General features: G+C 46.6%; 1 protein-coding gene across 1 annotated transcript in view; it reads right to left on the minus strand.

The window, feature by feature from the left end:
• Positions 1–11,687: 11,687 nt before the first annotated feature.
• The window catches only part of LOC144103803 (uncharacterized), a 75,921-nt gene continuing 70,913 nt past the window's right edge, over positions 11,688–16,695 (minus strand). Inside the window, exons 4-5 of the mRNA XM_077636505.1 lie at positions 13,549–13,656; positions 11,688–11,993 (exon numbers count right to left, since the gene is read on the minus strand). Coding sequence (XP_077492631.1) covers positions 11,829–11,993; positions 13,549–13,656 — 273 coding nt within the window. The 3' untranslated portion in view covers positions 11,688–11,828. The remainder of the gene's footprint in view (positions 11,994–13,548; positions 13,657–16,695) is intronic.

Consider the following 16,695-nt stretch of genomic DNA (forward strand, 5'->3'; position numbering starts at 1 on the left):
TTGCCGTTATTCTGATGAAACGCTCAATACGCCACATGGTCACGAACATAGGACTTTGTTTTTCTCAACGAGAGTTGTGTACACCATTTTCCCCGCTTTCGTGGCGTCATCGGCGTCGGCCGCATGCACTGCTTCACCTCCCATGACTACCTTTCGTCATCATCATCATCATCAGCCTGACTACTCCCGCTGCAGGGCAAGGTCTCTCGCATATCTCTACAATCAATCCTGTCCTTTGCCAGAGCTGCGGCCGCGCCATCCCCGCAAACTTCTTAATCTCATCCGCCCACCTAACTTCCTAACTTCTTACACCTCCCTACAATTACTGCGACGAGGGAAACGTTGTGAAATGACAGGAGGGCAGCGGAACCGACATGCCAAGCCCTATGCCCTGAGTTACTCAACTGTCCGACTGGAACCACAATATCTCACCACCCTAGTTATCTCTGAAATTCGCATTCCACAAGGGAAGGGATAGGCAGGTAGTATGTCTAAAATGGACTTCGACCGGAGAGTAAACGATCGGTAAATGTTTAAGCCTCTTTTTAACGCGACAACGTTAAAGACCCGCTCGTCATAAAATCTGGTGTATACGTTGTCGGCGTCGGCGTTGTGATCGAAAATCCCGGGCATGGCTCCGGCAGATGGTCCCCAGAGAGCAACCCAGGTGGACTATCTAGGTCACGCCACCTTGCGGCGTCATCGCAACACGCCCACCTGATGGTGAGCGAACTCCCCACGGCGGCAGGGGGCAGTTAAATTAACGATTGGTCGCACGGGAAGAGCAACCTGGGTCGCTCAAGGCCCACCTCTAGGAGCACCGGCCATCCAGGGCAGTGACGCATGGCTGAACTGGTGCGCCAGGAGGGGTATGAGGACTGCCAGCAATATATGAATGTGAAGTCGAGAATGACCTTCTGCATATATGGGAACACCTAAGTAATCTGCGATTCGATGATGTGATTGCCTGGCTAAGTCACTCGGGAGATGAAATTCACTGCATGATCAGGACGAGCAGAACGGTTGGTCTAAAAATTAACATGCAGAAAACCAAAGTAATGTTCGACAGTCTTGCTAGGGAACAGCAGTGCACATTTGGTCGAGATGTGCTGGAAGTTCTTAGGGCAGGTAGTGATCGCTGATCTAAATCATGAGGGGAAATTACTAGAAAATAAGAATGGGGTGGAGGGCATATGGCAGGTTCTCTAAAATCATGAATGGGAGTTTACCAAAATCCCTCAAGGGAAAAGTGTACAGCAGCTGTATCATACCGGTACTCATCTACAGGGCAGAAACGTGGAGGCTAACGAATAGGGTTTATTCTAAGTTAAGGACAACGCAGCGAGCCATGGAAAGAAAAATGATAGGTGTAACGTTAAGAGACCGGAAGCAGGCAGAGTGGATATGGTAAATGACATCGGTGGGTTAATGACATCCTAGTCGAAATCAAGAGCAAGAAATGGGCCTGGGCAGGGCATGTAATGCGAAGGCAAGATAACCACTGGTCCATAAGGGTAACGGAACGGATTCCAAGAGATGGCAAGCGTAGCAGGGGGCGGCAGAAGGTTAGGTGGGCGGATGAGATTAAGGAGTTTGCAGGCATAGGGTGGGTGCAGCTTCCAAAGGAGTGTATTAATTGGAGAGATATGGGAGAGGTCTTTGCCCTGCAATGGGCGTAGTCAGGCTGATGATGATTATAATCATGATGATGATGATGATGATGATGATGATGATGATGATGATGATATATGGGAATTAAGCCGTTACGCTATCGCTTCGTAGCCTTAAGGCGCAGCTGAATCGTGCCCTCCAATTTCTTGTTGTTTCCTGTTCGGCATTGTAAATGAATTTGTTTGCCAATGCGGTACGTCGACACTGCTTGTAAAGAAAAAATTGAAATCCGTTTCACAAATAGGACCTGGTGGGCTGAGGAGCTAATTAATGCATTCATCAACTTTATTACTACTTGAAAATGTTGCGGCGAAGGGAGGGTCCTCAGATTTACAGCAGCACTACCATATCAGATTTTCAGTGTATCGCCAAATGAACAACAGTTGAAGTACCAAAGGACGCAGCTTACTGTGGCATTGTCTCATGCCAATTTTTTTTTTTAAGTAATGCCGATATGAGGCAGTCATCGGTTCTATGACCGCATGCTACCCACCTTTTTCCGCTGGTTGCATAAATAACTAGACTCATTGGGCATGAATTCCCCTCAAGGAATATCTTTTAACAGCTCATCGTACTGGTTTATAAGAACAGGCGCTATTTTGTTTGTGTGCTTGGTTCGAGGAGAAAAGTTACCCACCACCAGCAATTCAGAACAAGTACTCGAAGTTCTCTTGGGTCCCGCCACGCGATGCAAAGCTTGGACCATTCAACTATAGCGAGCTGAGGTCATCCGTGACGTAAGAAAATAAAGAATGGCCGGAAGGAAGACAATGATAGGCCACGGAGCTTAGCGGCACTGGCTGGGCGCTGTCGTGAATTCCTGGAAATGATACAACTAAGCGATCCATTAGGGATCATTAGCCATACGTTTATTTTAGCGACCTACAGCTTCAACAGTGAGGATTTGGGTTAGTGAATATCCAATGTGATGTGTGGTTTGAAATTTTGCTCGCAGACAACAGCCAGAGTCGGTGCAATTAGAGGGTGGTTAGTTATCACCCACGTCCAGTATTATTGGGCAAAAATTTTAATTGTTAGACAACTATTCAGTATTGTAATGTGGCAGCTGCTATGCAAATATTGAACGTAATGGTCCATTCTTACGATGCGTAGCAAAATCTTTCCTTTGAAGTCTATCACGTCCATCGCTCGCATCGAACAGTTAAGACTGCCATAGAAAACCAATAGGGAATGTTTTTGACAATAGAAAAGACGTTAGTAGCAAAACAATGCCAGCCTGCCGAATGGAGGCGGATATATTGATTGTTATAGTGGGGTATTGTGATATACGCAAAAATATGTTCACTAAACTATTTCCCGTTGAAAAATGCACTTTTCCACAATATCTGCGTATGGTTCCCCTCAACGTGAAGTCCAGTGTGCTTAGGAACCACAAGGTAGAAATAACGGCCACAAGAAATCTCACATCTGCGAACTCAGTGTTTAAACAAGCCATGTAGGCGGTTGCCGTGACATTTCACAAAGTATACTGCAGAGCCGATTACGATGCCGCGGCCGTCATTAATGGTATCAATGACACCTCCCGGCCACAAGGTGCACCCGCGACTCCTGTTGTCACGCATGCACACAGACACATAGCTATACTATATGTGTTGATTAGTTCAAACGACTTTTAGCGGTGCGGGCACTATGTTATGTTATCGTACGCAACTGTAACTGACACGAGATACACCGGGAATTTTTTTTTTCCTGGCTTGCATAAAGTGTCACCACATTTCCATTTCACCAACTGACAGTTCACGCTGTATGCCAGTTTCACATGCTACGAATGTAAACGAACTAAAGCGCATAGTGCTACCGTGTTAGCCTGGTCCTTGCACAGGCTTTTCAAAGAGAGAGAGAGAACGTCACAATGCAATTTATGAGTGAAAATCAATTTTATTATTCTCACTCGCCATGTTAATATTTGTTTCGGCCGCCAAACAGGCATTCCTTCCTAATAAAACAAAATTAAACATTATGCCGCAAATCCCTTCAAACTAGTGAGTTCCAGACCGAAAAAGACTCCGTGGTCACCGTTCTGTAATTATTGGCGGTGTAGCCTAGCCTCTGGGATCCCGACCAAAAATCTATATCGACGCATCGCACATTGCACGCGATATCCTCGTGTAGAGTATTTGTCATTAGAGTAGTAACAATATGACAGAAACGGCCGCAGCGGTGGCCTAGTCGTTTCCGCATCCGCCTCGCATGCAGGAGGTGCTGGGCTCGAACCCCAGTGCCGCCGGGAACCCACCGGCCATACAATGGGTACAAGCTTTCCCCTGCCTGGTGAGCGGCTTCTGTAGGGTGAAATGCTTGGGAAATAGGCCTTTGACCCAACCTTTAGAAGAAGAAAAAAACCTTGTGCCATGACGCCCGTTCGCCATAGATGCCCTTGCGGCATCTAAAATCTTCATCAGCATATGATGCACACCAACTTCTTCTCAGCGTATGTTTACCGTCAAAGGCCTATATGACATTAACCACTCTACATTTTCTCACAGTGCTTCCTTATAATCGCACATGTGTTTCAACCTGCAAAAGCACATTCATGTATTTTTAGAGGCCGTGTTTAAGAAGCATCATTTCTTGTACGATTTAAAAGCAGAAATTTGGAATACGCATGAACAAGCATAATTATCGCTTTCTTGCACCGCAGGTAATGATTAAATTGGTCATGTAATTTGGATAGCGTGGAGAACTCCCCGCTACAATATTCGCGGCCTGTCGTCCACCTCGTATGTACCGCGATGCTAGCAGATATGATAGGGTTGCTTGGTAACTCCTGCCAAGAAGGGAAATTTGAGGTGGCCTTTTTTCTTTAATTCTCTAGTTGCACTGCTAGTCACTGCGCCATTATTTATTTTCTGCGGAAGCTGAGGAAGCAGTACCAGGAAATGTGGTGGCAGGTGAAGGAGATTACGGTGTGTCAGTGTGCCGAGTTAGTGCGGTTGCAAACATCAGTAGATTTTTAAAATACCATCTTTGCGTCTAAGTAGGACCCAATGTGATATATCGGACGCTTTCCAATTGGGACCTAAATTTTAATCTATTTTCACAATCTTATTGAGAAAATACATTCCATCAAGGCTGCGGTGCATTTCCTCCCAGTACTAATGTGAAGCCTATAATGCTGCTAAGCAACGCCTTATAATAATAATAATTGGTTTTGGGGGGGAAAGGAAATGGCGCAGTATCTGTCTCATATATCGTTGGACACCTGAACCGCGCCGTAAGGAAAGGGTAAATGAGGGAGTGAAAGAAGAAAGGAAGAGAGAGATGCCGTAGTGGAGGGCTCCGGAATAATTTCGACCACCTGGGGATCTTTAACGTGCCCTGACATCGCACAGCACACGGGCGCCTTAGCGTTTTTCCTCCATAAAAACGCAGCCGCCGCGGTCGGGTTCGAACCCGCGAACTCCGGATCAGTAGTCGAGCGCCCTAACCACTGAGCCACCGCGGCGGGGCAACGCCTTACGTTGTCTTCCTTTTCAGTGGGTGCCTCATACAGTAGTAGTTGCACGTATAATTTCCTCCGAGGCTTATGGAATGGTTGCAGGTGTGGTATGTTCTGTAGACTGTCACAAAATTCGGCGCATCTTCGAAAAAAACAGCGCTGCGCGTAAGCAATCACGCCCGCGCGCTGTAAAATTAAAGAAGAAAAAAACAGCGGAGAAGGATCCCCGGAGAGCGCATAACTTGCGTGTGCGGCTGCCCTTTCCACTCAGCTCGCCGGCGCGGCGCCAAAGTAAACGTAGCCACTCGCGGCGTCGATTTCTCTAGAATGTCTGAGGAATTTCTACTCATCGTCGACGGAGAGAGCGTAACCTTGTCCGCGCCAAAGTGACGCCCTCTCCCCTTCGCTCCTGCGCCGATGACTCCGCGAGGCGAGAATGACCTAGATTTTTCTGGAAGGCTGTTTCCGCGCTCGACCAATGGGGTCGCGCGCCCGGCGCGAGGAGGAGAAGGAGCTTGTGCAGTTGAAACTACGTGCATGTGCGCGCCTGCCTTGGCGCGAAGAACAAACAGACGCGGGCTGCGCCTATAAATGAGGGGCTGCAACCGCTGTCTGTTAGCCCGAGCCGCCGTTTAAGCTTCCGAGAAGCGCGCCCGCTCGACTTCCGGGAGAACACCACTCGCCCAGCCACGGACCAGCGAGGCAACGTGCGCCAGTCTGCGGATCGGCCCCGTCGTGCTCCTCTGGTCGTCGGGCTGTCGCAGTGCCCAGTGAACAAATAGTGTTTTCATTATTTGTCTCTCTCTGTGTTAGTGCACATTAGGTTCATAGTTCTTCAGCGCAACGGCACGTTTTAAGCCAAGGAAAGGAAGACAGAAGACAGAAAAGAAGAAGGACGAACAGGGACGAACACAGCGCTGTGTTCGTCCCTGTTCGTCCTTCTTCTTTTCTGTCTTCTGTCTTCCTTTCCTTGGCTTAAAACGTGCCGTTGCGCTGAAGAACTATGAACTTCAATCAACAATACCAACTAGCCCAAGAACTAACTCTACTGAAGTACATTTCTTATACATCGGGCTCGCCTTTCCTCTGTGTTCCTGGTCTTCAGGATGTGAATGTGCTCCAGACCAGCATTGCAAGAGCGACGTACCAGCGCTGTGTTCGTCCCTGTTCGTCCTTCTTCTTTTCTGTCTTCTGTCTTCCTTTCCTTGGCTTAAAACGTGCCGTTGCGCTGAAGAACTATGAACTTCAATCAACAATACCAACTAGCCCAAGAACTAACTCTACTGAAGTACATTTCTTATACATCGGGCTCGCCTTTCCTCTGTGTTCCTGGTCTTCAGGATGTGAATGTGCTCCAGACCAGCATTGCAAGAGCGACGTACCGCAGCGCTGTGTTCGTCCCTGTTCGTCCTTCTTCTTTTCTGTCTTCTGTCTTCCTTTCCTTGGCTTAAAACGTGCCGTTGCGCTGAAGAACTATGAACTTCAATCAACAATACCAACTAGCCCAAGAACTAACTCTACTGAAGCACATTAGGTGCAAAGGTTCTGTTGAATTGTAATCTCTCTCTATTGTTACTTTGCACGAGTTGCATTGTATTTGTAAATCACTTTGTATGTGCTCGTACGAGTTATTGTGAAATCCTCTGTATCTTCTCTTTGCTGTATAAACTTTGTTTTGTTTTGTGAACATTTGGCTCCGACCCATTCTCGGGCTTGCGACCGGCGAAAGCTGGCCACAAAACAACCAACCCCCTTGTCACTTGGTAGCTGGTCTCCGGATGAGCTTGCCACGCTGAGTCGAGGGCATCTCCTTTGTGACCGAGACCGCTACCCCCACACGCTGTAAGGGTGTCTGGGAGCGCACGCAAAAGTGAGCGAAGTGGTGATATAGAAAAAATTCATCACTCCACCACTGGCAAATGAAGATTCAGCTTTGCTCCAAGTGCACCAAATTGTGCACCTTGATCATAAAGCGCCACCTGTCACCTTGGGATGAAATCACACTCGCGAGAGGACACTTGGGCCAGGAGAATAGGGGACAAGGTGTACTGTTTTGCTCCGACACCACCAGGAGGAGGGCAGTCCTAGCAGGAATCCTTGCGTTGACGGCAGGCCCAACCGCTGGATATTCTTGATAGGCCTGTGGATGATGATGGTCATAATCCTGACTAAGCCCACTGCAGGGCAAAGTCCTCTGCCATGCCTCTCCAATTAACCCTGCCCATTGTCAGCTGCGCTCACGGTATGCCCGCAAACTTCTTGATCTCATCCACCCACCAAATTTTCTGCCGCCCCTTGCCACGCTTGCCTTCTCAGTGAAAGATGAAGTTATATAATAGAAAATGAGATGACAGAGGAGATACATCAAAATTTTGTCGCATGTCCAAAAATGCTTCATTCTATTCCTGGTAATTCATATATTTCTTTAATTCATTTCAATTTTCCATTTGTTATCTGGATTCAGTCTTCTCACGTCTATTTTTCCCCGCGCAAATACTTCACTGGCATTCTCTACTGTACCTTGGCCAATACCCACGCGTGGGTATGTGCCGTGTTTTCTGAGGTGAAGAAGAAGATATAGACATCACTCAGACGGAGAGTGAGAAACAGTATTCAAACCTTTATTCCAAACAACGTTTTGAAGGTCTTGCGGCGGAACGCCCATAACAGTGGATGGTACAACGTGCAAAAAAGAGCAATAACAATGCAGCAAGTATGACATCGGTTTCATCATCATCAATATTCACCTGGATATGGCAGAGTCGCAGGGAGATAGATCAGAGGTAGAAAGCTCTGGTGCCATCGCATTCTATCAGGAAGTGCAAGCTGCGGAAAGAACACGTTCTATAAAAAATAACCATATCACTCAGTTCTTGCACTCCTGGGTATAGTGGGAGTCAATCTGATTGTTGTAAGCTTGATTTCACAGCAAATATTCCCTGGACTTCCTAAAAAGAAAGCAAATAGCGCACATGCTTTATGATGTGCCGCATACAGCATGGAGGAATAAACTTCTCGCAAGGCATCGGTTATAAACTCAATTTCGTTTTATTTTTGCACAAAACTGTTCGTACGTTTCAACAAGGAACTGTCTGAATGGAAGACATTTTTGTTGTTGTTCACAGCAATTCAGCCGCGCATGGGAATTTCTGAAGCCTTCATATGGCTTCGATAGTATGCTCAGAGCATAAAGGGAAATTAACTATAACGAGAGAATTTCACGAGTCGCGTAGATCACAGGAAATTTCTTTTGAACTACGCAATCCAAGCAGTTATTTAGTAGCACCTACTATGTGACAATAGATGGTAGTACTAAGGTCTCCCCACGCGTGCCTTAGAACGCGTGTACTCTCTGCCTGTATATTACCTTTTGTTCCCATTTCCTTTCTACCACAATCACCCTTCCATCCATTTAAGACCAGAAACTCCTTAAGCTGGTAAATTTTCGCTTCACACAGGTGACCTTTAGAGCGCTCTTTTTGCATAAAGAGAGAATTCATGTTTTCAAATGTCGTACATTTCCAACTGCTAGTATACCATTCAATATAAATACTTATTGAAATTGAGGTTATACTGGTAAGATACACTTCATGATAAACAAGGCAAAGGAATATTGAGGCTATGCGACACACAAGGAACAACAATACAGCCTTCCGTGTAAATGTAGCATGTAGAGCAAATATATACGCTTCCCGTTCTATACAAAAGCTTCTGCGGCAACGTGTAAGCGTCGTCCTTCCACCTCAGGAACTTACCTTGGCACCAGTTTACCTACTAAGACAATCACAGTAAGAAAAGGATGTGCATGTGCATTCCACTCTTGAGACCACTTCCTCAATTATACCAACGTTACGTATGTAACAAAAACTAACAGTCACACGCGTACAGAATGATCATCCACACAACCACACGCAATAGCGCTGTTATAAAAATAAACAGCCTACTGACACCACTCAGACAAAAACTCGTCTCCTCACATATGCCAGCCACATTACACCGTGTTGTAACGAAAACTCCTCCACTCAGCATAAAAGGCCACAAACGACAACGAGACCGAATATACAAGAAGCATATGTATAATGGCAGCATTCGTCAATATCAGCTGAAATTCACATGTAAAAATCAAGCAATAGCGCCCACCGGGCATTTATCTCAGACTTACACAAATGAGTCAAAAGCGCATGATTGAACATTTAAAACACAAAATTTGAGCAGAGATTCGCTTAATGTTATCGCAAGCGTGATATCACGGTTTAAGTTAGAAATAGGCCAGCTCTCTACGTACCCTCAGCCATGAGCCCAGATCCCTTCAACTTATGATCACAGTGCTTCAGACGCGGTAAAATCACACACGTTATGATCGTGAGCACAAAACGTGCCCATTTAAACCCATCTTCAACGGCCTGAGCATCGACTTCAAAGCAAGCCGCTCTCAACGTGAGTGGTATTCGCCTGCCACTGGGGGAAGAATGAAATAGAATCGAACAAAAATAACCTTTAGGTTACATCCGCTGTCTATTTCCGGGCGAATAATTTTACTACGTACATCATTTCTCACAGGCGGGAGTATCACTTCATGCGAAACGCATGTCGAATGGCCTTATCTTTCCATAGGAAACAAGAACAGATCTCATTTAAGAAGGAAAAACAGCGCAGAAACACGACGCTACGAAGAATACGACAGCACAACGCACTGACCAAAAGACTTGTACACGAAGAAAGGTTCTGGAGAGAAGAATAAAGGAAAGGGCCCAAAAAACTAGAAATTGACTCTGTTCAGGCGGAGACAGTTGGTGCATCTTACTTACTGCTTCTGCGCTGTTTTTTCTTCTTCAGTAGTATCTACCCACTTGCCCAAGTCTCCGCCTGAACAGCTCTCACTTCTGGACAACAGAGATTGTTCTGACAGGGCCAGTGTAAAATCGGCACTGCAATCTGGTCTTCAGGTGCATAGCAGGTGATGTCCGGTAGAGGAACGGGTAGGTACGCGGGAAAGGCATACCGAAACATTGCGCAGACTAAACCCATAGCGTATCTGTCACTGTACCAGAATAATGCCACTTCTTGAGACTTCAGCTAAAGTAGTCGTGTGGTGAAAACGTGGACCCTAATTTGTCTAGGAACCAGCTTGGAACACTTGAGTATAAAATCGCGCGAGCCGAAGGAGGCATGTCCGGAAGTTAAATGCCCTGCCATTTTGTTCGCCAGTACGTGTTTGCAAAGACTGGAAGTAATAAAAAAACTGGTTTTGCTTTAGTGCCGTCTGGCAATGTATTTCAAAAGCTTCTGTAAGCTAAACTAAGTTTCTTGTTAAGCGCGTGTCGAAATAGGCGAGTTGCGCATGGCTGTTAGCAGAATACAGCGATGGCCAAGAAATACTCCTGCCATCTCCGAAGAAACATGGTTGTTGTGCCCGTGTAACACGCTTCACGTAGTGAAACGCCATCTGATAAGTTTCTTGGAAACTACGACTGCCACCCGGCGCTTCCCGTTGCATCGTAACACCAGTATCGTGCTCACAAACACCGGCTGACACTGGTGTGCATCTTAAGTAGCGTACGCTGCAGCGGAACATACTGCGAAAAGTTTGCTGTGTTTAGTTTCATTCGTCTTCCAGCACTTTTTTTGCATCAGTGTTCACTTTCAGCAGCTCTTTTTCTCTTATGTAGAAATATATCTTAGGGCGCACAGATGCCTGAGTCGTCAAATGGTTATGTTCCCACTACACTTCCTCTAGACACAAAACACGTAATGGTAACATTCTGCTTCACTCACATAGGAAGCCCCCATAAATACTGTTCGCTGCTGGCACGATTCACAATTTCGCCACAGATAAAACTCCTAAGTGAGATTTTTACACCCTGCCGCTGGTAGTTCATATCTCTCGTTGAGCAAGACACACTTCTGCAGCTGCCCCATGTCAATGGACACAACAATAAAATAGCTGGATGCTCTGTAGCCGCCATGGCTTGGGTTCTGCAAACAATGCCACGCACATAACCCTAACGCGCAAGTCCCCAACTGAGGTCACTCGTCGCGTCAGGTGTATCCGGATGCATAGGATGGATGGAACGAATCGCAGTTAAGAGCCATGGACCATGCGTGTGGAGATTTTATGGCACCGAATCATACTCCATCGTCCTTCACAAGCCTCCTGGCGACACGATTAGGTGCTCCTGCGTCACGTGACGCTTGATGTGACTGCAAGAGTAGGCTGCATACTTTAGTGTTTGCTGCACGTGATCTAATACATAGTGCGGACATACATCTACTTGCACAGCCATTCCAATAGGCACCGCTGCGACTAACGTGGCAACGTGAGCCGGGTATCGAAGTGTTCGCGTCATGGAACCTAGTTCCCACAGTCCAAGATGTGCTTCTCTTGTCCTCTGAACGCAAGCCTTGAACACGGTCTTGCGATCACTTTGCAGTTGCTCCTCGGAAGATTAGGCAATGCTTTCGCAGTTATTCACAGTTCAGCACCTTCCTGAACGCACGCACGTGGACACCCACTATTGATGCGCGCTGGTGGCGGGAGCCGTTGACTTTACAGGAAACGGCGCAGGCGCTAAGGTGGCTCGCTCCAGTCTCAAGCCGCAAGTCCTGGACAGGCAATGAATGTCCCTGTCTTTAAGCTTGGTACCGATGCTGCTGCCGGTTTCAGTGCAGCAACAAAGTGACGGCACTGTGGGTCCCATTATAGGCACCCCGCACTGGGGCCGTAGAAGTTCATCGTCGCTCCTGGGGGAGTGCCTACGCAGGCGTGTTGGCGTAGCAGTGACGTCAGGTGCTGCACCTCGAGACGCAGCATCTGCATCTCCCGGCGAAGTTCGGCGTTTCCCCTCTGGAGCCCTTCCGACTCCTGCAAACCACGAACACGGGCACCGTTGGGGACATTGGAGTGACGTGACATAAGGAAGTAGTTCAACAAACGGCGGAAGCGCGCAGGTACTGCTCCGTGAGTGTTTTTTGAAGGCCCTAAAACTCGCAAGCAATACACAACCCCTGCTCGTTTGAAACTTTCTCGAGTAGTGTATACCTTCCTTACCGTTGCATGCCGCTGGTAGAAGACAATTCAAAACCAGTGCTGCGAGCCCTAGCTATCGCTGTCAAACGTTAGAGAATTGCCATGCTGCCACCATGCATACCGATTCTTGATTCAGTTCTTCGTGCACGCGTAGACGCTTTGTTCTAAGTAAAAAAGTTTATTAAGACCTTAGACATTTCTGAGATACCTATAGGCTCTACTCTCGTCCGCTGCAGTCGCGAACACGAACGGCACTTATCAAAGCCAGAAATGTACACCTCACGTAATTACCTCAGAAGATACTTCTTCAGTACTTGGTAAGATAATTGCACTGGAAACTGATACTGTTCACCAACACTTGAATTATCATTATAATTGTGCCAAGCTGATCGTTAAGTGTAACGTTACTCATCATTTCGGGGCACCGGAATTAAGATATGCAGACGGACAATATGAAAGATTCAATATATCTCAATAGCTCGAGTGACAATTTCAACTCACTTCCAACAGGATACAAGCATGTCAACGGAACGATGTGGACAAAAATACGCTGTAAGCCGCGTACCCCAGTTACGTGTACAAGAGCATTATGCATGCATATTTTTTCCGCGACAAATAACTTTACTCTTCAGGGGCATAGGTGGTTGCGTCACCTCCACCGGTCTTTTTGTCATCAAGTATAAAAGTTCAGTTTCACCACAAGCCACAGGGCAAGTAATACTGGAGCGGTAGCCCCAAGCAAAAGCCTTCTCCACGTGAGAAGATACACATTTAAAGGTAAGCTGGCACGCAGCGCTAGCAGCCATGCAGTGCTGAGCTTCAGGACATTAAGATGGCTCCTGGATACAAGATTAAAGCAAGAAGATAAGGAATGGATGAGACGCCCACCACACAAGTGAAAACGATTGCGCGTTATTACGAATTTCGGTCGATTGCCTCCGTGTACGAAACTGTTCAGCCGGCGATTTTTTCAATATATTGTAGAAACTGATCATTTTGAAAAGCGGAACATCCCACAAGGCACAGGACTTGGAAAACGTTATCAGGACAGTTCACCTGTGATGACATCTGTACGTTTAGCAAACAGCGCTCAGAGCTCTTTAATTTATCTGATGCTCAAGGAGATGTATTTCACGGCGATAAAGATAGTTCTGCAACCTGCACTAAAAAGCCAAGTGGTTAGATCGGAATAATTTACCAGCCACTCATCCGCACGATTTAGCTGGTCTCGCGTGAAGTAGAATAAGAAGTTTTGAACAGCACTGTGCATTGAGAGCGTGGAACAATATTTTCGTCCGCCAGGGTTGTTTTTCTATGGCCAGCGCAGAGGTCGGCGTGCCGCGTGTTTGCTGCGAGGAGAGCAGAGTCATGACGCCAGCTGAAGCCGCACCTCGCATAGCCGCACGGTGCGCTCCTTCTTCCGGTTCCGGCACTTGGAGGCGGCGATCTTGTTCCGCTCCCGACGCCTCCTCCGCTTCTCCTCGTCCTCCTTGGTCAGCTGCACACCAGATGGCAGGCCTTAATTAACACAAAGACGTTTACTGCTGCTATGGGATGCTAGATGGCTCTGCCGGACCCTTAATTCGAACTTCACTGTAGTCGGATACAACTCAAGAACGAAGCGGAAAATTCCGCTTATAGGAGTGAATCCAGCCAGTAGCGTCAACTCATTCTCCCTCCCGACCGATTCTCCCCATTGACCCTATAGTCGGATGCAAATCTAAAACGAAGAAGCAAACGTTTTTTTAAAGAAGCCCCTCCAGCCAATGGCGTCGACCGAGTCTTCCCCTCTCCCCTTTGACCGATCCCTTTTGGCCGGCTAGCGTGAAATCGTAGGGGGTGGTAGATGAATGCGAGAATAACCACAGCTTAATCGAATTAACCGCAGCACAATCAAAATCAGTCGACGCCATTGGCTGGGAGGCCTCATTTGAGGGGCAGTTACCGCTTCGTTCTTGAGTTGTATGCGACTATAGCCCGATGTTATCCAAGAGCACGCGTCTCATGCACTTGCCCGGGGTTGCTGCAGTAGTCTTAAATTGTTTCGCTCATAATTGCTTGAGCTTTTCCTCTATGCTGTTAGGAGTCAAAAATACATCAAACTGTCAAGACAAGTGTTTACTGCTCCGGAAGCTACTCTTATCCAACTAATTATAAGCCGTTCCTGAAGAAATGCAGCGCCGCCAGAAGCGCAAAGCTCAAAAATAATGTCAGGAAAGAAAACAACTGTACACAACCGCAGCTTATGGGTTCAGCGTCACCATTCTGCCAGCGTTTTCTTATGCACGTGTCTTCAACGAATGATGAGCGCTGCGAACCCTACGACATGAGGCTACTGCCGGAAACTACTGCAACCGATTCAGCTCGACGTCGTACAGCAAGCACATGCACGCTGTACTTTTCTGCTTAAGCTTCTTTCAGCTGCTGCCAAATACTGTAGTAAGTTTAAAGAGTCACAAGACCTGCGAAAACTGAGCTGAAAACGCAAACGCTTTCCTTCACGTTAAGCTCTGCTGGTACAGAAGCAGAGTCAACCTAAAATGAATACACTGCGTTTTACCGCTGTGCGACTGCTTGAAAACACTTTCGGGACTTATTGGAATCAGGAAATGCGTTCTATACGAACGCAGCAAAAACTACAAGAGCGACACAACGCGATCATCATTGATGCAACACGGAACATTATGAAAGTATCAATGCAACATCCGGCCGCGGCGGCCGAATTTCGATGGAGGCGAAATTCTTGAGGCCAGTGTTTGTACTGTGCTATGTCAGTGCACGTTAAAGAACCCCAGGTGGCCGAAATTTCCTGAGCCCTTCACTGAGGCGTCTCTCATAGCCTGAGTTGCTTTGGGACGTTAAACCCCTGTAAACTAAACCAAACCAATGCAACATGATACAAGCAGCAATCGCCAATTTATTAGACGCAGACAAATCGAAGGTCCCGTTTGCAAACATTAGACACTTCTAGTTGGGCGTACGCAGTGAGCTTACGCACGCAATGACTCTGCGGGTAACGAATACGCACGCACAGAACGCTACGTATCTCGTTGCGTATTGCGGGCGCACGCAAGTTACAGCATAGCGTGCGCGGGCTACGGGCGCGTTAGTGCGTTGCCTAAGCATTCACATGATAGCTCCCTCTAAGTGATGGTGTTAGCTTTTATTTCGCACAGTATCGCCCACACGTATAACTAGGAGCGACAAATAGCTATTGTTTTTCAGATAATTTGGTGGGGAGGGGAGAAACTTTATTAAAAAGAAGTGGAGTTGTGCGAGCTTATGGGTGGGGTCCTCATTTTTGGCTATACAATGCTGAATACGCAAGTTTTCGTCAGATAATTTGGTGCTTTTCAACGTCTAACTATGTGCAACGATGCACTGCATGTTTTTCTCACAGCAACGACACCTGGCGAAGCAGTTCTCCAGCTTTTTGCCAGTTTTTACGTCTTTGATTCTATTTGCAGAGTTTTTCTTCTTGGAACAAAAAATGGTCGCAGTGCACCCACCGTTGTCATCAATCATTACGGATGAAAGTTTCTTCAACCCAGCGTTGGTGTACTTTGACTTTTCGTCACTAGATGGCGCCGCTGTGTACACGTGCTCGTGAGGGACGTGTTTGCGACGTTTACAGCGCGCGCAGAGATGTGAGCGAAGAAGTGTACGCGAGCTCACTGCGTACGCTCAACTTGAAAGTGTCTATTGAGCTACTAGATGTGGTAAGATCATGCAGAGTCATCCGAAATTCGCAGCAGTGCCAGTATAAAACAACCATTCTTTTTCAGATTTAATTTCTTTTTTATTTTTTCGTCTTTCACTGAATGAAGCGGCGTCGTACCTTTCCTTTTGATCACAGTAACCCGCAGAAACAGGTAAGCCGTTAAATTATCCTTTACTAACCTACAGGTAAGAACAAATAAACGCGTTTGACATCTTATGAGTAATAGTTTTCACGCGGTAGGAAAAATTTAAACGAATGTTTAATTTTTCCGCATGGATAATCTACGTGTAGGACATAAACGCAAAACCTTTCAATGTTCAAATATACTTTACCAATTGTTCTCAATGCTGAAATTAGAGGTCAGACTCTTAGGAAGCGCCCATATAGCGCCAGTGAAAACGACAAGAATGTTGCGTTTCAGCTCCCAAGGATAAATCGCCCATGAACGGAGTTTGGTTTCAAGACTAAACGACACTCCAAAACCTAAAGTGTGGTTATTCGAGCAAAGGCTTAGCATATTGCATAGAAATAATTTAAATCGCGAATTGCACATTGTTTACAGGAACATATACTTATGCCCTGCATGCACGCGTCGCCTTTCTGCGACCATTCAATCTTTCTACGTGTGCAAACGAAGCCTGTAGAATAGAATAAAATAGGAGGAGGAAGAAAAAAACCTTTATTGCTTTATTAAGCAGAGGTGTTAGCGGCTTCCTGATGTCTTCATCCGGAAGCCGATAACATCTCTGCTTAATAGAGCACAAATATTTCACCCATGGCCATATTACAAGGAGTTCCACGAATATTTTCACCACT

Source organism: Amblyomma americanum, chromosome 9, assembly GCF_052857255.1.
Source record: "Amblyomma americanum isolate KBUSLIRL-KWMA chromosome 9, ASM5285725v1, whole genome shotgun sequence".
In the NCBI taxonomy this organism is placed as follows: Eukaryota; Metazoa; Arthropoda; class Arachnida; order Ixodida; family Ixodidae; genus Amblyomma; species Amblyomma americanum.